This window comes from Trachemys scripta, chromosome 2 (assembly GCF_013100865.1).
Source record: "Trachemys scripta elegans isolate TJP31775 chromosome 2, CAS_Tse_1.0, whole genome shotgun sequence".
NCBI classification, from domain to species: Eukaryota; Metazoa; Chordata; order Testudines; family Emydidae; genus Trachemys; species Trachemys scripta.
In genome coordinates, this window is record NC_048299.1 from 271,650,361 (window position 1) to 271,672,853 (window position 22,493).

At 45.7% G+C, this 22,493-nt stretch overlaps 1 protein-coding gene across 1 annotated transcript in view; it reads right to left on the minus strand.

Annotated features, from left to right (window-relative positions):
* Positions 1–22,493, minus strand: part of COL22A1 (collagen type XXII alpha 1 chain) — a 302,778-nt gene that overhangs the window by 244,047 nt on the left and 36,238 nt on the right. Inside the window, exon 3 of the mRNA XM_034763665.1 lies at positions 21,879–22,445. Coding sequence (XP_034619556.1) covers positions 21,879–22,445 — 567 coding nt within the window. The remainder of the gene's footprint in view (positions 1–21,878; positions 22,446–22,493) is intronic.

Sequence of the window (22,493 nt, forward strand, 5' to 3'; positions counted from 1 at the left end):
TTGAGCCACACAAACCCAAAAGTTTGGGGTGTACAAGAACTTGGGAGCACAAATCTTGGCACCCACTTTGGGCTGAGGTATAGTCTGATCTCAGTTTGCTGCAGCCGAGTTGTCCTCTGCCTCTCTGTGTGACACTGTGATGGGGCAGCTGCCCCTCACTGGCTGGCAAAGGGTTAATAGCAGCCCTTGGAGCGGCTGCGCAGAACCCAGCCAATCAGAGGAAGGCTTAGAAGCAGCCAATCAGGGCCAGGCGGGGCCCTATAAGAAGGGCTGCAGGGCAGAGAGGAGCTGAGTCTCTCCCTGGAGCTTGAGGGAGGACTGGCTGCCTGTAGAGAGAAGTACCTGGGACAGGACAGGACAGGACAGGACAGGACAGGACAGAGCAGAGCAGAGCAGAGCAGAGCAATGCTGGGCAGGGTCAGGGGAGCAAGTGGAACACCAGTCTCGCTGGCTCCCCCGACTGTGGCCTTGCTACAGGGGTTGAGTAGGTGCTGGGGCTACGGGGAAGTGGCCCAGGGAAAGTAGGAAGCAGCAGAAGGGAAAGAGAGGCAGTGAGCAGCTGCCAGCGATAGGGTCTCTTGGTCGGGGCTCAGAGTAGCGGGTGGCCTGCACCTCCTCCCCGTTTTGCCCCACTGGCCGCTGAGGGAAGTGGCCAGCCAATGGACTGCAGTTTGCCCCTGAGCAAGGGGCTGCCGTTTGCTGTGGCGAAAGGCCGGGTAAAGGATTGCCGGTTTCCCCAGAATGGGGGAGACAACGGAGTTGGGGCACAGCCAGAGGGCCGTGCCCTGAAGAGGAGCCATGGTCTGGGAGCGACATGGGGCCCCACAGAGAGCAGAGATGGTGGAGAAGCAGTGACTGAGAGTGAGACACCACAAGAGGAGGGCGCCCTGCTGATGGACAGAGCTAATTCCCAGAGCAACCAGCAGGAGGAGCCACATGGTCAGCACAACCTGTTACAGACAGGTATAAACTTGAGTGTCCCTCCCGGCATAATCTTGCTGCGGGGAATCTCGCTACAAGAGTCACTCTGCTGTCAGAATAACTTCCCCAGGGTTTAGCCCAAAAACAGGCAGTGGATTTACATCCAGGCACAGGAATATCTTTTCATAACTCAGCTACTTTTCTATATTCCCTGCCAGGACCAGGAAAATCGTATAGACCCTTTAGAATAAAAGAGCGTAAATTAGTGTGTACGTACACGTTATTTATACATATACACACACAAGCACACTTTTGCCCTGAAAATGAAAAACTGAACATTTAGTGGTATACTAAAAAACCACCTCCCTTGCTATTCTGAAATCAGGATGCTTCACTCCCCTAGTGGACCACAGCCCCACCCAACATGAATAGCAGGGTTGGTGACCACTGTGGCTTCATTCCCTAAGTTTCAGTAGCTTTACTATAGGGACAGAGCCTGATTCACAAGCAGTTTAAAAAAAGAACCCCCTAGCTGCAGCTATAAAGGGAGCTGGGTTGAGTACGGGAGGAGGAAAGGGACTGAGTTTTCACTGAATGGGCCTTTTTCTGCCAAACAGACTAAACTCGCATCAGGAGACTTTGGAGTTAGCTGGAGGCCTGGAATATGACATAAATACATAGTTAGGATATGCCACCTAACCACACTTGGATGATCAGACCGTGGGTTTTTATCTACTGCTTGCTTAGCTACTCGCTTGATATCACTGTCCTGCCCCATTTCACATGCAGTAACAGAGGCCAGTTCCCCAGGATTAAGCAAACTGAAGCTGTAATCAGTCAGTGTTCTGCCTGCCTGCTATCTACTTGGCATAATTGTCCTACTGCATCAGCATGTTATTTGCAAGTTCATAATAAGCCAGGCAAAAACCTCACCAAGAGTTTACTGGCATAAACCCTTCGGTCTCCCAAGGATAACCCCTCCTGGGAGTGAAGTGGTGGGGAAAACACACTTCTAGTACGTTTTGGGGGGAGGTGGAGACGCTATGTGGGAAGAACAAGGACACAGAAGATGAAAGGGCCCTCCGTGCCCAATTATAACCGGCACTGCTCCTGCCTGAATTAGTTTAACCTGGTACATGACGTACGACACTGACAGCATGACAGTAGTGGGCCCTTAACCTGGCTGAGCTGGGGTGTGGGGGAAGTGAATGGCAACGCCCGTTAAGGGCTAGACTGAGGCAAACGGTGAAGACGTGTGTATGGGAGAAGGGACAAGGCACCTTTGCTGCTCTTGCATCCTCACATATACCTAGGTGCCAGGCCCAGTCCTAGTTCTTGGATTCCCCGTAACTCGCAGATGAGAAGTCTGGAGTGCAGGCTACAACACGGGGGCTGGGAGGAGGCCAGAGCTCCACCATCTCTCAGCTTTGGCCTCCACCACAGAGGAAGAGAGCAAGCTGTACCCTCCTAAGGGGTGTTGCAGCTTGATGCATTCTCCCTGTGCATCTGGGAGCTCCAGGAGGCATTGGGTGCAAAGCCTCCCAGAGTTCCCCCCCGGGGGGCAGGGAGTTGCACCAGAGCCAAAAAGCAGGCCTGTGCTTTAATGGTGCCCTAGCTGGACTCATCTGGTGAGTGCAGCACAAAAAAGCTGTCACCTCCACTGGCAGCCCTACTGGTGTCTCAATGGAGAAAACAAAGCAAGGAAACTGAACAGCCCGCTGGCAGCAGAAATCACCCCCTCAAATCAGACTTGCACTTCTGCTGCTACTACACAGCTGCCACAACAGTATGGTTCAGGGACAGGGCCTAGGTTCTTGTCCCAGGTGTGCCACTGGCCTGTTGTGTGATGCTAAGCAAGTTACTTCATCTGAAGCAGTGGGTTTTACCCGCAAAAGCTTATGCCCAAATAAATCTGTTAGTCTTTAAGGTGGCACCAGATTCCTTGTTGTTTTTGTGGATACAGACTAACATGGCTACCCCTGATACTTGACTTCATCTTTGAGCGCCACACCATTTACACAGGTATAAATAAACTATGCAAAACAATGAAGAATCAGGGTGTAATATTTGCCTTGGCCATTTTGATTTAATAACATATCTGTTTTTAGAGGCTTCATGGTATACTCTTACTCACACCGAGTAGTATCTTACGCCACAAATTAAATTCGTAATAAGGATCTTCTCACCATGAGTACTAATGACAGAATCAGACCCTACGTCATTCATCCATGCTCCAATAAACCATCCAAATCCCCGCTATTCCTTCCGGAATAGTCTGAATTGAGAGCATTAATAACTTCCAAGTTGCCAGAGCCACTGCCATAGAATTTGATTAAGGAAAAGGGTTTTTGTTCCTGGGAGACTAAAAGCTTGTTTTGGAAGCTTCAGCTTGGTGCAAGATTTTATAACCAAGTCATATGTCCATGACATGGCACCAGGGGCAGAAAATAGGTGGGGGGGGGACTAACAATCTCCATTATCACAGGTCACCTGAACTGGCAAAGAAATATATCTAAAGCCAAATTACTTGAGAGACATAATAAGCTAAAAGACTAGGTTGCAGAATTGAATGTGGTGAAAGGGTACGATAAGCCAACCACTAATTCCACTTATTTAGGGGTTATAGGTCAGATGTTGCCGGTATGTACCCAAAACAGTATTTTTAACTAAATAATAAGCTACATAAAGGATTTAAAAAGCGCCAGTATAAAGGAAAACCCCCGCGTGGGACAAGCTACTAATTATAGTTGATAAAGATTTGCGATGTTGAGCAATCCTTGGATTAAGAAGATTCCTATATGCCCATTTACATAATTAAGATTGTGGTGACTGCCAATGTATTAAGCAAACAAAATGTGAAATGGATAGAAATACCTTTAAAATATATTAACCTGTGGAACTTACTGCCACAGGGTATTAATGAAGTCATGAGCATACCAAGAGCCAAAGGAGAATTAGACGTGTATAAATAAGCAAAGCAGCTGCAGTTATACTTGCTATCAGGAAAACGAGCGTGGCTAAAGGACACATGTTAGAAGATACGCAGTTCTGCAAAGGCAGAGCAATTTTAAATTGCAGCTTTGCTAAAGCTCATGAATCCTGACTTGCTGTTCCAATCCAGGAGCCTTTACATAGCTCTGGGGAATCAGCAACTGATGTCACCAAGACTTCCCTAAACATCCTGTAATGATACTAATGCACAATTGGCCCAGTGCATTTTGCAGGAGGCTTTGCCTTTTTTGTGAAGCATTAGACGCCCCATCTGCTGGGCTACAGAGCAGTTTGAAGAGTCTCTGAAAAATCTCAGCCCACTCACTAACCTCAGTGCATCTTGTTTTACAAGCATCTCCACAAGAGCCAGTTTAGGAGGCTGGCTGGCTGATAGTATCATGCTGTTTACAGGTAGCTGGAAGCGAGTTAGATTGTGAAGCACTATACAAAGGGGAAAGGCTTTTGATTAGATGCATAACAGGCAGAGAGATTTTGTCACCATTTTGATTGACAAACATTTAATTAATTGCAAACAAAAGTCAACAGCTTGTTGTGACAGCACAAGAAAACAGAGATGCTTCCGTTCTAATTACTACTATAAATTATTTGCATGGTTCTGGCTAACGAGAGTCTGGTCCTGGGTTGGGCATGAGTCACCCTGTTTTTACTGTGAGATGGTTGTTACATTGCTGTGCAAATCTGATACTTACAAAAGTAGACGGCTAACAGCACTGGCTAGAACCAGGTATCTTGGATAGGTCTTCACTGTAGCTGGCCCAGGCACCTACCTCCAACACCTCTTCCACCCACACACACAAACAACTCACCCTAATTAAGTGGTGCTGTCAACTCGGCTAGTTGGCCCAGGTGTGGTTGTGGGTTAGAGCTCAGGGTCCACTTTCAGTTGGTTCGTAAGCTGCCCACTCTGCAGTGAGGATGCAAGTTAAATCGCTCCAGTGCTGATAGTTCTCCAATTCCCCCATGTGCCTAGAAGGACAGAGGAGCGCCTCCAATTCGCTGGGAAAGAATCATAGAGCACCTCAGCATCGAGAACCATGAGATGTGCCCTCAGAAGTCCTAGCATCACACCTGAGGGAGTGCAACACCGGGGAGGACACTTATTCAGATAGCGTTTTGCGGTGGGGCCACTCACATCCAGGCGAGGCTATACCAGGTGCTCAGTCAGACCCAGGTGCCAATCATTAGGAGATGCTATGCAGGTGTCCCAACAAAGACCCTCATTCCGGACCAGCAACACCTTTCGCTCTGCCATTCCATGCCTTCCTATGAGCAGGCGGCCAGATGTGCAGAATTGTGTCAAATTACACAGTAGCTGTGCTCCACGGACGTTGCTCCACTAGCCATTAGAGCGAGACTGCTACACTCGTTTGCTCTTGTGACCTAAGCCATATGTGTGGCTATGCATGGACAGCGAGGGTGGGGTTTTCCAAACTGGTCTGCGCTGGCCTGACACCGCTCATACCGAAGTCAATAGTCAAACACCCATTCAGTTTAATGGGAGTAGAGCCAGGCTGATGCCAGGGGCTTTTGAAAAATCCTGCATCAAAAGAGCCATTCTACTCCGAAGGGCGAGTCTGGCAGTGTGGCGTTACCCCCTTTTAATTGACTCTTGATAATTTCCAGATCTAATTTAAATAATCGGATACGTTTTTGCTCCTGTTAGTACTGCAGAGTCACTCCGGGTGCGTGAGACGCGTTCTGTTCTTCTCACTCAGCATCCGCAGAATAATTAACCGAGTTCCAGTTGCGATGCTGAATTCTGCTCTCACTCCCTGTGCAATCCCCCTTGAATAAAATGTGTTGTATAAATGTAGTGGAGGGCATATTTGGAAGACAATGAAGGGGTTCCCCAGGCATCATTTTGAAACCTCAGGATTGCACATGTGTAATTGAGGGCATCGTTTGGCCTGTGGAAAATGTATTAATAGTGATGATTGCACGAGAAAGGAAGAATCCAGCTTGACTTTCCAATCCCAGGTGCAGGTTGATAAATGCCTTAGTGGTACCCAGGACAACTGAGGTAATTATAGGGTTGTCAGCCTATAAAAATAAAATTATGGAACAGCTGATACAGGACTCCGTTGCCAAAGAATTAATGGAGGGTAATGTAATTAATGCCAGTCAATGTGGGTTTATGAAAAAATAGATTTTTGTCAAGCTAACTTGATATCTGTTTTTGATAAGATGAGAAGTTTTATGGATAATGGTAATACACTTCAGACTTCTGCAAGGCATCTGATGTGGTACCGCGTGGCATTTTATTTATGAAACTAGAATTTAACATGGCACACAATTAAATGAATTGAAAACGGGCTAGCTAATAGCTCTCAAAATAGAATTGTAAATAGGGAATCATCACTCAGAGTGTGTGTTTCTAAAAGTGTCCCACAAGGATTGGTTCTTGGCCCTATGCTATTCAGAGAAGGCGTGGACACAGAAGTGTTACTGAAATTGATAGTGGAGAGCCAGCAACAGCACACAGCCCAGAGAAACAGCAAGGCCATCAGTAGCAACAGCTACTCCGGAAACTAGTGACAAAGCATCAGGTGCAACAAGAACACCTAATTCAGCAGGTGGAAGCACTCTTTCATCCAAAGGGGCATCTAATTCCCCTCCAGACCCTCAGGGGATGTCATCCCCACCAGGTTGCCCATCAGGCTCATGAAAATGGGCCCAGAGATGACCCAGAACCCTTCCCAGTAACCTTTGAACAGGTGGCCGCTGTGGCATATTGGCGATAGGAACACTGGGCCACCCTGATAGCCCCATATTTGATGGGCTGACTGCCTGGACATCAACCCTCAGATGTTCTGCCAATGGTTCCTAAAAGAGAGATGCCTGCACCAGGTGGCGGTGCAATGCTTGAAGGAACAGTCTTGGTGTAGTACCAGTGGCAGAGGCTATCATGTAAGAGCAGTTCATCCGGGTTCTTCTGGCTGGCTGGAAGGAGAGGGTGAAGTACTGTCAACCCTGTCTGAGGCTATGACCTTGATGGAGAATTAAGTGCCCACTGATAGTCCAGCCTCGCCGACACATAGGATGGGGGCCCCTGGAACCATGGTGCCGACCCCTAGCAAGGTCCATGCTTGGAGGGAGGCTGAACTCTCTCCCCCTCTTCCGGTCTCTCCCATCTAGAGATGGGACCCAGACTTAGAGGTGGAGTGGAGAGGGGACCAGATCTCTGAGGGGGGGGGGTATGCCCCACCAAAAAGCCCTACAGCGCTGGACCATAACCCCAAAAGGGAGCTGCCTTTAGAGAGGACAGGAAGGGCATTTTAGGCAGGAGTTCCCCTTTATGGATTGCAGCTACAAACAGACATGGACGGCAGGCACCAGAGCTCACAGGTGGGGCACGGCCAAGATGCTGCAGCTGGTAAAGGTCAAAGGAGCTAACGTGACAGGCCTGGTATACTCTGGGTGTAGTCAAACCACCACTGGCATGTTTGATATAGTATCCCATCTCCAGTGTATCCACTGGGATGTGATACCCTACCCTGCTGCAACAAAGGTATAGCTGAGGGTAGGAGGCTACGCTGTCTTTCAGAATAGGCCTAGCAGCCATCCTGGCTTACCCAGTAATATTAGTATGGGACTGGAAATGGTTTGGGGATGTCCTCTGGCAGTAGAGCAGAAACCAACCCAGACCCAAAAATGAGGGGGCTTATGGGCCAAGACACGGTCCTCAACTTCTGGTTGCCAATTGTGACTTACTTCCTCAGGTGTCTCACAGCTATTGTTTTGCCGGGTTGGTGTCCCTGGCTGTCTGAAGGAGCCTTCCCCTGAGTCTTCCAGGCCCTACTGTCAAGCCACCTCAGACCACTCACTCCACGAAGGCCCCGACTGACAGAGGAAGACCCTCTGGAGTCCACTTAGAGAACTCCAGGGGGAAACCAGGAACTGACCAGTGACTGAGGAACCAAAGCTGGGGTCGGAAGTAGCCCATGTAGCAGTTGTAAGGGCACCCACCCTACGCCACATATTTGAGCTATTATTCGCAGGGTCCTGAGTTGAAACCCAGTGGAGCAGGGTGGCTTGCATTCCCCTTCCCCCAGCCACTGGGTGACATGGCCACTTATTCTCACCACTACATCATGCTGCCAGGTTCAGATTTCAACCCCCTGACAGGGCCCACAAGAGGATGGGTGCTATCCCAACATATCGGATGACAGTTCTTACCCTAAGGAGCATTAGGCCAAGAATTTCAAAAATGGGTGCCTAAAATTGGTTCCCAAGTCCATATTTTAGACTCCCAAATAAATGGCCTGATTTTGTTTCCAAACGTGCTGAATATCCCAGCAAGTCTCATATACCTTTATAATAAGACTGGCAGAATTCTGCCAATTGCTGGAAAACATCAATGTTTATTTTTAAGCATTGTTTTAGATTTGTATTGATTTTTAAATGTTCAGTTGTGGGAAAATTATGGTGGAGGTCAAACACCCAGTAGAGGTTGAGATTCAAAAAGTTAAAGCTTTATAATCGTTAAAACACAAATTAACATCACGTGTAAAAAATACACGTAGTAAATATCCTTAAATCAAACTCTAAGTTCTCAAGCAGCATTTTTCTTACTTTGTCTACCTGAAAATTTTCAATTATTATTGATAGAAATATTTGTTCATCGGTTTGTGTGTGTATATATGGGTGGAATCAATGTTTACCAACTTTTACTGTTAAAAATCCAATCACTCCAAGACTATTTATAATCTAAGAAAGATCTGACTCCAAATATCCAATTCTCCCTCATATACAGTTCTGTTCTTAAAATTTACTGTGTAACATTGGTATTTCATTATCCCACAGGGATCAGGCTTGTGGGATAATGAAATACCAATGTTACACAGTAAATTTTAAGAACAGAACTGTAATTGAGGGAGAATTGGATATTTTATTGTCTTTGCTGAATGAGTCTAAGAACATAAATGCGTACACATATAATGCAAGTTTTTCCACTAGGACATGCAACGTTAAAACATTGAAAAGAACAAAATATTGTGCGTTTTAAATAGGGCGATTGGCAACTTCATGTTGGTTTAAAACCAAAAAAAGCTATTTGTGTTGGCACCAGCACGGATATTTTCATTTGATTTATTTTAGTTGTATCGTACTAAGGCAACTGAGGTCAAGGGGGAAGATCAGATGGAGTTTCAAGACTCATCAACTCAAAGGCCAATCTGGATCATCCGAAAGAGCTTGAGGCTCAGTGGGGTGAAGGGCCTGGTCTGAGCCCTCCCCTTGGTGCATCACGGACCTTATTCAACATAGCACTTAAGCAAAAAGGGTAAGATATTCAAAAGCACCGAAATCACTGAGGGTATGTCTACACACAGTAATTGGAAGGCATGACTGCTGTAGGTGTAGGCACACCTGAGCAAGCTCACTACAAACATCAATGGCAGCATAGGATAGCTACCCAAGTACAATCCCACCCAGGGCTCTTGGTACATCCTTGGGTGACTAGCCTGGGCCACTGCCTGGGCCGCTGCTGCGACACTTCTATTTTTATCAAAGTTACCTCCCATATGGTTGCACGTGCAGGCCCAATTGCAGTGTAGACGTTCCCTTAGGCACTTTTGGAGTTTTACTTCAAGTTAATGAGACTTAGGCATGTCCATGAACAGAGCTGGTCTCTAGTATGTGCTTAGAAGTCAAGAGCGTGTTTAAATGCTTTGCTGAATCAAAGCCCATTTCTGTTATAGTCCAGGCCCCGGAAGTCAATAGGAGTCCTGCTTTTTTACTTCCCTGGGCTTTGACGCAGAGCCTCATGTGAATCTCAGACTGCACTTATAAAAAGATAATTAAAGTGAACAGAGCTTCTCCTTTAGATCAAGCGACACAGAGCAGTGGTCTGAGCTGAAGACCCTCCTGAGTTTGATCCCCAGTGCAGAGCAAAGTCTATTTGTAAGCATTGCTTCATTACAGACAAAAAAAGATAACTGAAAGAAAATGAATTTGAGCCAGTCCCATTGTCCACATAAAGGTTCTATTCCATTCTATTCTCAGCAGCAACGGCAACTCCCAAAGGTGTCTTTCAGCAACGTTGATTAAAACAGCTCTCTGTCTCCTTCGCTGCTACCCTTAAGTGTACTTCAGCTGCTAGCTCATCTTTAGAGCATTGTGTCTATGCTGTACTGAGTCAACAGCCTGCAGCAGGTGGTCACACCATGCATTTGTTTTCAAGAGCCAATTTATCACGATGTTTAGAAGGAAGATGAAGATAAAGGGAGTATAACCCACTCCTTCCACAGGTGAAGACTTGTCTGCAACATGATTTAGAGATGGTTAAATAGTGGAAGCGTATGCTCAAAACATATTGTACACCTGACAACAGAACTCTAAATGGATATCATTGCCCCTGACTGAAAAGATTATGAACTTGAAAAGCCGGGAGATGAGTGCAGCATAGATACATGCAGAGTGCGTAAGCCTTTGTTATGGAAAAGTACTGTGTAATCACTCAGGCTTGTCTTGCATCTGAAGAAGTGAGGTTCATACCCACGAAAGCTTATGCTCCCAATACTTCTGTTAGTCTTAAAGGTGCCACAGGACCCTCTGTTGCTTTTTACAGATTCAGACTAACACGGCTACACCTCTGATACTTGTCACTCAGGCTGATATCCATAGCTGTCAATGTAAATCAAACGACAGGACTGAGTACCTATGAAAACTAAGTATTGCTTTATTTACAGAATGACGAGTGTTTTATAGTAGAGGGAAGATCTCGTTTGAGTCAACCCTAAGAACCTGATTCTGATCCCACCTCATTTTAAACACCCAGATCCGACTCGCAGAGATTAAAGGGATTTTTCCCAAGGCGACACAGCAAATCAACACTAGAATTTAGGCTGTCCTGGATTCTAGTTCACGGCTTAGTCCACTGCACCATGCTGCCTGCATTATCGTATTGAAATTGCTTCCACATGGACTATGTTGTCACTGCCCGAAAAAGTGTGTTTTCACAGTGAGAGAAAATAGACATTTATCTCAGCTGTAAAATAGAATCATAGAATCATAGAATATCAGGGTTGGAAGGGACCTCAAGAGGTCATCTAGTCCAACCCCCTGCTCAAAGCAGGACCAATTCCCAGCTAAATCATCCCAGACAGGGCTTTGTCAAGCCGGGCCTTAAAAACCTCCAAGGAAGGAGACTCCACCACCTCCCTAGGTAATGCATTCCAGTGTTTCACCACCCTCCTAGTGAAATAGTTTTTCCTGATATCCAACCTGGACCTCCCCCACTGCAACTTGAGACCATTGCTCCTTGTTCTGTCATCTGCCACCACTGAGAACAGCCGAGCTCCATCCTCCCTGGAACCCCCCTTCAGGTAGTTGAAGGCTGCTATCAAATCCCCCCTCATTCTTCTCTTCTGGAGACTAAACAATCCCAGTTCCCTCAGCCTCTCCTCATAAGTCATGTGCTCCAGACCCCTAATCATTTTTGTTGCCCTCCGCTGGACTCTTTCCAATTTTTCCACATCCTTCTTGTAGTGTGGGGCCCAAAACTGGACACAGTATTCCAGATGAGGCCTCACCAATGTCGAATAAAGGGGAACGATCACGTTCCTCGATCTGCTGGCAATGCCCCTACTTATACAGCCCAAAATGCCGTTAGCCTTCTTGGCAACAAGAGCACACTGTTGACTCATATCCAGCTTCTCGTCCACTGTGACCCCTAGGTCCTTTTCTGCAGAACTGCTACCTAGCCATTCGGTCCCTAGTCTGTAGCAGTGCATGGGATTCTTCCGTCCTAAGTGCAGGACTCTGCACTTGTCCTTGTTGAACCTCATCAGGTTTTTTTCGGCCCAATCCTCTAATTTGTCTAGGTCCCTCTGTATCCGATCCCTACCCTCTAGTGTATCTACCATGCCTCCTAGTTTAGTGTCATCTGCAAACTTGCTGAGAGTGCAGTCCACACCATCCTCCAGATCATTAATAAAGATATTAAACAAAACCGGCCCCAGGACCGACCCTTGGGGCACTCCACTTGAAACCGGCTGCCAACTAGACATGGAGCCATTGATCACTACCCGTTGAGCCCGACGATCTAGCCAGTTTTCTATCCACCTTACAGTCCATTCATCCAGCCCATACTTCTTTAACTTGGCGGCAAGAATACTGTGGGAGACAGTATCAAAAGCTTCGCGAAAGTCAAGGAATAACACATCCGAGTGGAGACAAAGCTGTTTACTGTGATGTCACTAGGTAAGGTCAAATCCAGGTGGGTTTTATAGTGCTGATCTTGTCTAGCTACATCGCGGTAACATACGCCTGCACCTTTTCTGCACTAGGGTTTTACATGCATTCACTATCTCATGGCAACCCCCCCTCCCCCCCCGGCTTGTTTGGCCATGAAGACACACCCTTACTGTACATAGTTAAAAATCTCAAAGCATTTCTTAGTGTGTGGATCAAGTCATGGCCTAGCTCACACTAAATCTCAATAACGTTACTCAGGGTGTAAATCAAGGCAAAAAAAATTTCCACCATATATATGACAGGATCCACGTTTGAAATGCATCCGTCTCTGGAGAGTCTGTACCTGTCTGACATCGTACAAGAACACAGTGCAACATTATAGGACATAAAGTGACAAAGAATGGTGCATCAGGGCAGGTTATCTTGTGGAAAGATCCTCTCAATATTCCTGACCAGCGTCTACCTTTGGGGCCTATGAATCCCACAGTGGCAAGTTCTTTGCACTTTCTGCAGAACCCATATCTATTGTCCTTCATCTTCTGTAAGGGTATCAATAGGGCATTAATACAATGGAAATGGTTACAGTTCCTCATTTGCATTTCAAAGCAATCAATTAATGATCTATCAAAATAAAGTCTGTCTAGATGTTCAACATCTTTCCAATACTTTTGCTCTCAACTCCAGACAGATCGCTAGTTAGAAAAGAAGAGAATTTGGCCTTTGGGTGTAACTCGTAAAATCCCTGGTGAGATTGAAACACTAACCCTACAATTTACTAACAAAAGTAACCCATCCTTATAAATCAAGCTGTGCTCTACACTGAGGGAGGAATATTCTTAGCAGACCAGTGCAATGGGATGTACTTTAATTATGAGGTCTGTACAGTACATTCGAGAACAAAATAAGGTCTGAATGCATCTACAGAAAAGCTCTTTAATATCTTTACAGACTTGCCACAGGGTGAAATGTCTTCTTGTTGTGAAGTGGGAAATGGCCTATCTGTGCCTACCTCAGGGCAGACTGTCAGAAAACAGGGCAGACACCCCAAACTAGTAGTATGTTGTATAGATTTCACCAAGCCAGTGATAAATCTGACTTCCTGGATCACTATAACAGTCTCACTCTCCAGTCTATCTTGCCACCTAGACAAACTGAACTTTGTGATAAAATGGTTATTTATACCAAAAATCACATCACATTTATGTTGCTTCCAGTCCCAAGAGACCAGTCACTTTTCCCAGATCAAGTGGTACTCTAGATCTTACACCAAAAACACGGGTAGCCAATTCTATAGTAAACTAACTAAAGGTTTATTAGCTAAGAAAAGGAAATTAGAGTTACTGAAAAAGGTTAAAGCAAGTAAAATATATGCACAGGTGAGTCACCGTTTGTAATTCCAAAATGGTGGCAGTGATGTAATAAACTGCCAGTTTCCCCAAAAGTCTTGTCAGGGTACCCAGATTGTCTCTGGGGATCTCCACTTTGCATCTGGTACCCTTCCCTGTAAGAGTCCAAACAGTCCAGAGATCCAAGATCTTTCTTTGAATCCATACTTATAGCTTCTTCTCACAGAAAACAAGCTGACAGGGTCCCTACCCACGTGGGCTTTTCCTTTAATGATGGAGAGTGAGGAATGCATTTTGAATCTTTGACCTCCGCTCATCGCACACAATGACCACTTGCTTCAAAATTAGCACTTTTCTGTTAAAGTTCTTCATTTGCATTCCACAAGGCTTCTTTCTCATTTAATGAGTTATTTAGTTACAGGGGTAACATAATGTAAATGTCTGCTACTACATCATAACAGGATACAGATAGATGACAACAATGCAAGTAACATCCCACTAGTTTTCATGAATTTAAACACCAAATACACTCTTATACATTCCACAGTTACTTTGATCTATACTAATACACAAGTGAATTGGCCCGGGGCTCTGGCATGAGCTGGCACTTAGTCAGCCAGCGTCACACCTAGATTTCTGTATCACTGAATTTTAGTACCTGGTCAAAAATGAGATGGTTATTGGTGGAAGTCAAACTCAAACAACATAATGACTCTTGGATGAAATTCTCCTCTGTGCGGAGGGCCAATTTAAGGCTTATGCACCACCTAAGTCCCATCTAAGGCTTCAAAAACAGTTTAAAAAGGACTTAGTCTTAAAAACGGAGGTTGACATCACTATGGCGCTCAGGGGTGTGAAATATCCACACCCCTGTCTGATGCAGCTATGCCGACATAATCCCCAGCATAGACACAGCTACATCAATGGAAGAATGCTTCCATCAACCCAGCAATTGTTGCGCGGGGAAGTGGTATTCCTACAGCAAAGGAAAAACTCCTTTTGTCACTACAGTCTGCGTCTACACTGTAGGATTACAGTGACATATTTACAGTAGCACCCAAAGTGTAGATGTGGCCTCAGGAAGGGCATAGACCTAACACGGGCCCTGGACACAGGGGAGAACTTCATCCTCTTCTGAATAAAACATAAAAATGGTAGCAAGGTTTGCATCCACACAGCACAACAATAAACGGTTCTGAAGCAAGCTTGTTTCCGAACCATGTTCTGGTCCTAGCAGGCAGGCAGTCTCGAATATCATATCGATTTAATAGGATTTTCTCTCCCTATTGGAGCCATACAAACGGGGCAGAGGTACTAACCCAGTTTGGAGAGTGGTTCCATTTACTTGGTTAAATTGTGTTTATAAAACTATTTTCAAAACCAGGACTATTTCAGCTGATGGGGACAAGCTTTAAGAGACCCTGCAGAGACAACTTAACACCATGGCAAGGGTCATGACTTGCCAGTTTAAAGCCTCTGCCGCGGAATAAGGGGGACTAGATGGCTTGTTGGGTTAATATGCTAACACCTCGCCTTTAAAGGCCTAGAGTTAAAAGCTGTTTTTAGGGCTAGCATCGGTATCAGCAGGCGGGCAGAACCTGTGGTCAGATTATTAGGGGCAGTAATGTGTGTTGTCACTGTTCATCGTAGGCCTGCTCTAAAGAGATTACTGTTGACTTCAATCCAAGCCCTGCGGGAACAGGCGCTCAGGTACACAGATGATGGGCCTGGTATAAGAACATAAAATGAAAGACTGGCCTCAGTGCCATTTTCCAGCTAGCGTAGGATGACAAGTCCTAGATCCAGCCTTAATTGAGACTTCAAGGTCTCAGCATCATCCTTGCTGGATGCTAGTTGGAATCCTAAAGGCACCAATCACCTGCCAGTCTGTACTAGGGAGAGGCCAACACTACCCTGTAGCGGTACAAGCAGTTCATGACTGAGGTGCCTTGGCAAAGCGTACACCACTAAGCCCGGTTCTTACATGATACCGAAACTGAGGAATTTGCTATCTCAAGAGGTACTGTTTTAATTGATGCTGCTGAAATTCAAGATAATAATTGACCTCTACTGCAACACCAACGTTCTCTCAGGATAAAAAGGAAATTGGATACTTAAACATAGTCAGCCTCTTGCATATTTAATAGGATTCAACTGGTCACCAGATTCTGAAGGATATTTTCCCTAGTACATATTGGCAGGGACCATGGGAGGGTTTATTTCCCCCCAAAGCACCGAGGAAGAGTGATCGGTCAGGAGTGAGTGAAGATCTTGAGCCTTCCCTTATTCCGTTCTCATGCACCACTTCGCTGTTCTTTTATTTGAATGGAGAGTGTGGAATGGGGGGAAGGAGGGGGATGACTACTTTTTCCTTTTTGCTTCTTCCAGGAGAAGCTGCCTTGCTCCATATCTGCTATAAGGAAACTGAACCAGTCATGTCAGATTTTACAACACTTATTTTTGTAGTTTAAATCTTTATTCAACTTCTCAGTCAGGAGACAGACAGGTCTTTTAGGGTATGTCCACACTGCCATTAAACACCTGCAGTTGGCCCAGGTCAGCTGACTCAGTTTTGCAGGGGCTCGGGCTACGGGGCTTATTAATTGCAGTGTAGATGTTTGGGCTCGGGCTGGAGCCCGGGCTCTGGGACCTCTTACACAGCAATTTTTAACCCCACAGCTTGAGCCCAAGTCAGCTGACGTAGGCCAGCTGCAAATGTCTTTTATTCCCATGTAGCTGTACCCTTAGTGTACCATGAAGGGCTCCCTACAGGCTAGCTGCACTTCCAGGTCCCCCTCTCCCAAATACCATCATGGGCCTAGCAGCAGACTCCACCAACCCCATCAGTGGGATGGGGGTCAAATCCCAACAATGCGTTCCAGAGCTGTCGTCTTGTCTCCTGTGTGGAAGTACGTCCCTGACCCAAGGGCAACTGGAGGAAGCCCTAGGCTTTCATCTGTGCCCGAGTGCCTCATGTAACCATTTATACCTTGTGGCCACAAGCTGGGAATGGGCGACAGGGGATGGATCACTTGATGATTACCTATTCTGTTCATTCCCTCTGAGGCACCTGGCACTGGCCGCTGTCAGAAGACAGGATACTGGGCTAGATGGACCCTTGGTCTTACCCAGTATGGCCATTCTTATGTTCTTATGTACCTGTGCATAGTGGGTGTAGGACGATACCGTTTGGATTTGCCCTGGTCTAAGTCACTATGCAAGGGGGCAAGGCAAAAAAAAAAGAAGCAGGCCCAGAGTGTTAAAAAGGGGGTGGGTTCCTTTCTGCGTGGAGCCAGCTGCTCACTTAGAAGCCAGGACAGGAGGCGCTAGATACACAAGATCTGCCCTATACATATTGTTTTGGTATTTAAAGGCTCTTCAGCTGCCTGAAGGGAACACGGTGAGATTCTCTGTTAATCTATTTTGTTTGCACCAGAAAAGCCTATAAATAAACCTCAAACCCCAGAGAGTTTTTTCTGTGCTTCACTTGCATTCCTGCTGAGTGTTAGCCAGCTGCTCAGAGCCTCATCCTGCCACATGTATATTGCAAACTGTTCCTCATCTGTCCTTCACCAAGTAAACACCCAAAAAGATAATATCTCCCAAAGGACAAGTGGCCTTTCTTTAAGGCCTGATCTAAAGCCCATTGGAGTCAATGAAAAGACTCCCGTTGATTTTAGTGAGTTTTGCATCAGGCCCCTACAGCCTAATTTTCAGACGAGTGGAGCACCCACAGCTCCAATAAAATCAAGGAAAGCGGCAGGTGCGCACTGCTTTTGAAAAACAAGCCACTAATGACTTCCAGCGCATGACAATACATTCCAGCTTTGTCGGTTTCTATTTCTCTGTTTCTCTTTTTCAATCTTACGCAGTTTAGAAATGGCTCCCATATTCACCATATTTCCCCCTTCTTTTCTCTAAGCTGCACGTTGCTTGTTCATAGGATGTAATTTCTCCTGCATCGGAGACTCATCCGTTTTCTGATGATCTCAAATGTTTCTTTCCAGTGTCTAGGACTTATTTTTTCTGCCTTTTCTTGTAATTTAGACTTTGTTTAGTGTGGTTTCTTACATGAGCTGAGAGACAGAAATCGCAGACTAGAAGGAGATGCACCATGGTGCCGGTGAGAAGAACATGAGCTTGCTGAAGCAGTGCTGAAGGTGAAGCGGTGTAATAGCTGAGGACTTTGGTTTTTGGGGTTTTTTTTTTAATCCTTTGTGCAATTTGTCAGCGTTTTATGTTGCTGTTATTTGTATGGGACTATTTTAAAATAAATAAGGGTACTAAACCAATAGAAGGGCAAGGAGAATGCAAGAGATTTCATCACTCATTTTCTATAGGTTGCAACGCTGCCTTTAAAGTGTCCTTTGTAAAGATCCCAGAAATCTGGCCAGAGCTCAAAACTTTATTCTGCCCTCAGTTACACCACTAACATGTTCCATGGAGACACTTCCACATCTATGCTATGTAAACAACATTAGAATCAAACCCTCTATTCCTTGAACACCAAGGAAGAGAAATGGGGCTCACAGCAGTCGGATCCTGACTGCCCCAAGACTTCAGAAGGATCACAGCTGACCATTTCATTGCAGTGTGAGTAGCTTCCCAGGGAAGGGGGAAATCACCTTCCCATGTTGAGGTTTTCCAGCAGAGCAAGCATCAGCCCGGAGAAGAGAATTTGTCCTGTTGCAAAATCCACAACAGACTGCTTGGAGGAAACGAAGGAGCATGCACCCCAGGATACAACTCGCTGCCCCTCTGTTGCTGGCTCAGCCACGCTGTTTCCAGTCAGACACAGCCAAGCATCTGAGAGCAGGAGAGATGAGAGCCACTGAGGTTGCGCTACTGCGAGCAGCAGTTAACCGAGCAATAGGCATGCCTATTTCAAAGGTACCGCTATTTGAGGAAAATGGGAGTGAACTGTGGACTGGACCGCATGCTCCCAGAGGGGCAAAGAACTTTTGAAAGGCAAGAAAATTCTCCTGAGGCCTAGGAGTGGTTCTTAAAGTGCAAGGCCTTGACCAACCCTCTGCGCTCTTGGCTGTAGCTAGTGCTGGCTACTTTAGGAAAGAAGCCCTGACGGTCTGGGTATTTCCATGGTCCACCCCCTGCTGACCTAAATCTCAATTGAGAGCATTTCCCAACCTCAGTCAGCCTCTGTCCATGGGCAACCCGACAGACCCAGGTTGTCGGCAGGCAGGATCAAACCTGGGACTTCTGGAGCTAAATGCATGAGCCTTTACTGCAAGAGCTAAAAGTCACATGACACTTAACTAAGGCTGTAGAGCAGACAATCTCTCTCCAAGTGGTCCCGGTGCCACTAGATGGGACAGAACACCACACCCAGGAGGTGTGTGGATTACACCTGCAGTATTTCCAATGGGAGCTACGTTCTCCCTCTGAAAAGCATTCCATTCACCCTACCACTCACCTATCAATGGCAATATGGTGCCAATATATCTTTATATTCTCTATATTTGCCTGCTCGTCGCTAAATCATACAAATGTAAACGCTATTTTGAAAGTGTGAAGACCCATGGAACATCCCTGGAATCTGTACAGCAATACCTCTCCTCCTGCCATCGGCAAAGCTGTCGCCCAAGTTGGTCAGCTAACTCTAGTCCAGAACGTAAATGGAATAGTTTGGTAAAAATATCAGCCACTGACCCAGGGTCTGCTGAGCGCATGTATTATTTTCAAGTGTGCAATGTTTATTTCCATAGTATCAGATCAAGCCTAAAGTATTATTAATGCACTCAGTGACTCACTCGCAATGATAAATCATAGTCTAATATAGCAAGGAATAATGAAAGTTCAAAACGGAAATCCAGTGCGCCCAGAGACAAGTGACAAGTTATTCTGGAGCAGCTGCTGCCACAAACCTCAGGATCTGCACCACTGCGCTGATCCTCACATTTATATAATATGCTAAGAGTTAGGGCTGGAAGAGAAAAATCTTTGTTGGCCAGTACAGTGCAGAAATTACAGCTCCACCATTCCCTTTCATTCCTAGCATGTGTCCTGTCCCTACACCCTTCCCCTGTAAACACCAGTTCTCCCCTACATTATTCACCCTAAGAAAGCTACCTGATCTCTGTCTTGCTGCCTCCTTTGGTGATACCTCCATAGCCTCTCTCACTAGTTTTCTCAATCTCAAATTGCTCTGCCCATTGGGAGATTTTTTGGGCGGGGGGTTAGCTCTAATCTGACCCTAAATATTTCACTCATTAAAAAAAATAGGAAGAACAGTTCAGCCATAGCAAGAGGCAATACATCATCGTGGCAAGCCGAGTCGGTTTGCATGGATCTGTGTTTGCTGAAAGTTTGCTGCATTATTCAGCCATTGCTCCTTTCACCCTGACTGCCCTTCCCCCAGCCCAATCAGTAGTCACTGTCCTATCCCACACTCCTGAAGTCTTAATTTCACTTAGTCATTTGATGTCTTTAGCAGATCTGATTGTCCAACCGGTGTCCTGCCCTGACAGTTGCATAGGGTGACCAGAGGGCAAGTGTAAAAAATCGGGACGGGGGTGGGAGGTAATAGGTGCCTATACAAGAAAAAGCTCCCAAAATCGGGACTGTCCCTATAAAATCAGGACATCTGGTCACCCTACAGTTGCATGGTTCCCATTAGCTCCTAGTTTTAACAATGTCCCCCCTTTGACCCTCCTAACTGTCATTACCAGCAGTCTGGATCCCATTGCTCTAATGTAGAAAGCAACCCATTAATTTAGTAATCTATCCCTTCCCCAAGAAGTTCCTTATGTTTAATAACCCTAAACCCCTGCTCTTCATCCACACTTCAGGATGCTTCCTTTCTCCCCATCCAAGTCATTCCTGCAGATGAAAGCAGATAGTTCTGATCAGTGTCAGTCCCAGCCCTCAGGATGAAAAGCTATAGGCCTTTCATAATTCCCTAGGCTTTAATTAAGCAGGTGCTACATACATGTACTGTGGGCCTAGTCTGCGATCAGAATGCCATAAGAAGATAACATTCCACCTGGTAAAATGGGCAAATGACTCCTTGATAAGCTGAGAGAGACCCAAATGGCAATATGTACTGCAAGCATTAGTTTTAAGAAACTTTTCTACTGGAATTGGCACATATTTCAATGCAACATCAAGCCATTCTGGGTACATCAAAATGTATAGCTGCAGCAGCATGTTCTCTGGGCATATCCAGTGTTACATACAGCATGGCGGAGGATAATTGTTCCCATCTCTCTGGAACCCTAGAGGCATAAGACCGTCAGAGGTTTATTTTAGTGTAAGGAGAACAAACACCTTTGATCCACACTACATCTAGCAGACATCCAGCATGATTCCATTCTATGGTGTGATTAGTGCCTGTGCACGTGAACGTTTATAAATTGAAGTCAAATAATGAATCCATGTCACAACACATTATGCCATGTTTGATTCAGTCCACGACAATGCTGAGTTATCAGCACACAATGACACATCATGGGGAGAAGGGACATCACCATCCACCATGTCACAGTGCCACACAGAGACTGCAAACTCAGACCACACAATGCAGGGCAGTCTCGTGAGTTTCATTTCCAGGACACATAGCAACCTTAAATACCTTGAGCACAAAGCCAACCGGGTGTATGTGGACCCAATAGCTGGGAGCCCCTACGTGGGGGCCACGGGTGGGTGGTGCCCACTTTTCCAGCTAAAGAGCTGGGATACCAGTCATAGCAGAGCATATCAGGCACAGCAATGCCTCCGTTGGGCACCCCACACAAAGTGTTTACTCAGGTTAAATCTCATTTGGCTTCAGAATGGTTATTTCCAGTGCTGCTGCCTAGTGATGGATTAACCCTACTCCACTCTACTGTCTAATGACAGCACAGTAAGGAACCAAACCCCACCCCATACATAGGCTGCATAGGATGCTGCAACCAAATTTAGATGAGATAAAACTTCAATTCTATGTAAGAATACATTGGATACAGAGTGTAAGAAATCAAATCGTTTCCAGTGGGCCACTACATAATGCACAAATGAGTCAAATCAAAATAAAAATAGAATCTAGATAGAGACTGACTTTTATATACAATTTCCATTTCCAGAAAAAAATTTATATTATATATAAAAACTCCTCTCCGATTTGATCCCACTGGAAGTTGACCCTTGTTTAATGTTGCTTTGGCCCATACAACCCAGAAGTAAATAGACCATGGTTGCCACCAGCAATAAAGTGGCTTCTTAAAAAGTGGAAAATTCAGGACACTATTGGATGGATGGATCAATGAATATGGAGGGAGAGAAAGAGAACAGGACCCAGAGTTACAAACAAACAAGAATGAAGAAGCATCTGTATAGGACTTTCACAGCCACACAAGGATTACTCTATTACAATTCTCTTTTTGTTACCGTAACAATGTCTCTACTTACTTTCACAGAGCCGTCGTCTCAGTTTCCCTCGTATTTTATCAATGGCATTGTAATCAGAGACGTGGAACACATGAGCAGATTTAGGCTCGGAAGCAATTTCATCCAATTCCTCCTTTAAGGCCTCACCAACTCCCACAGCAAAGATCCTTATTCCAGCCTTACGCGCCGCAGTGGCTGCATCCATGACATAATCCTGGCTCCTTCCATCAGTCAAAAGGATAGCCACTTTCTTAATGGGTGGGTCACTAGGCCTCCCACCAGCCTCTTTGGAAAAGCTATAGGTGTTGATATACCGGAGGGCATCCCCGGTATTTGTGTTACCCCCATAATACTTAATGTTCCTTGCAGCTTTTTTGATTTCCTCACGAGTTTGGTATCTTCCCAAGTCAAACTCTGTGGTTGGCCTGTCACTGTAACGTACCACTCCTACACGGGTCTTGTCCGGTCCGATCTCAAAGGTCTCCACCAGATTAGACACCCACTGGCGGACCTTCTCAAAATCTTCTTTACCCACGCTGGAAGAGGTATCCAAGATGAAGACAAGATCATAGTGGACATTCTTGCAACCTGTAGGGGCAATGGAAGATACTGCTAAGAGAAGCTGGAAGAGGATCA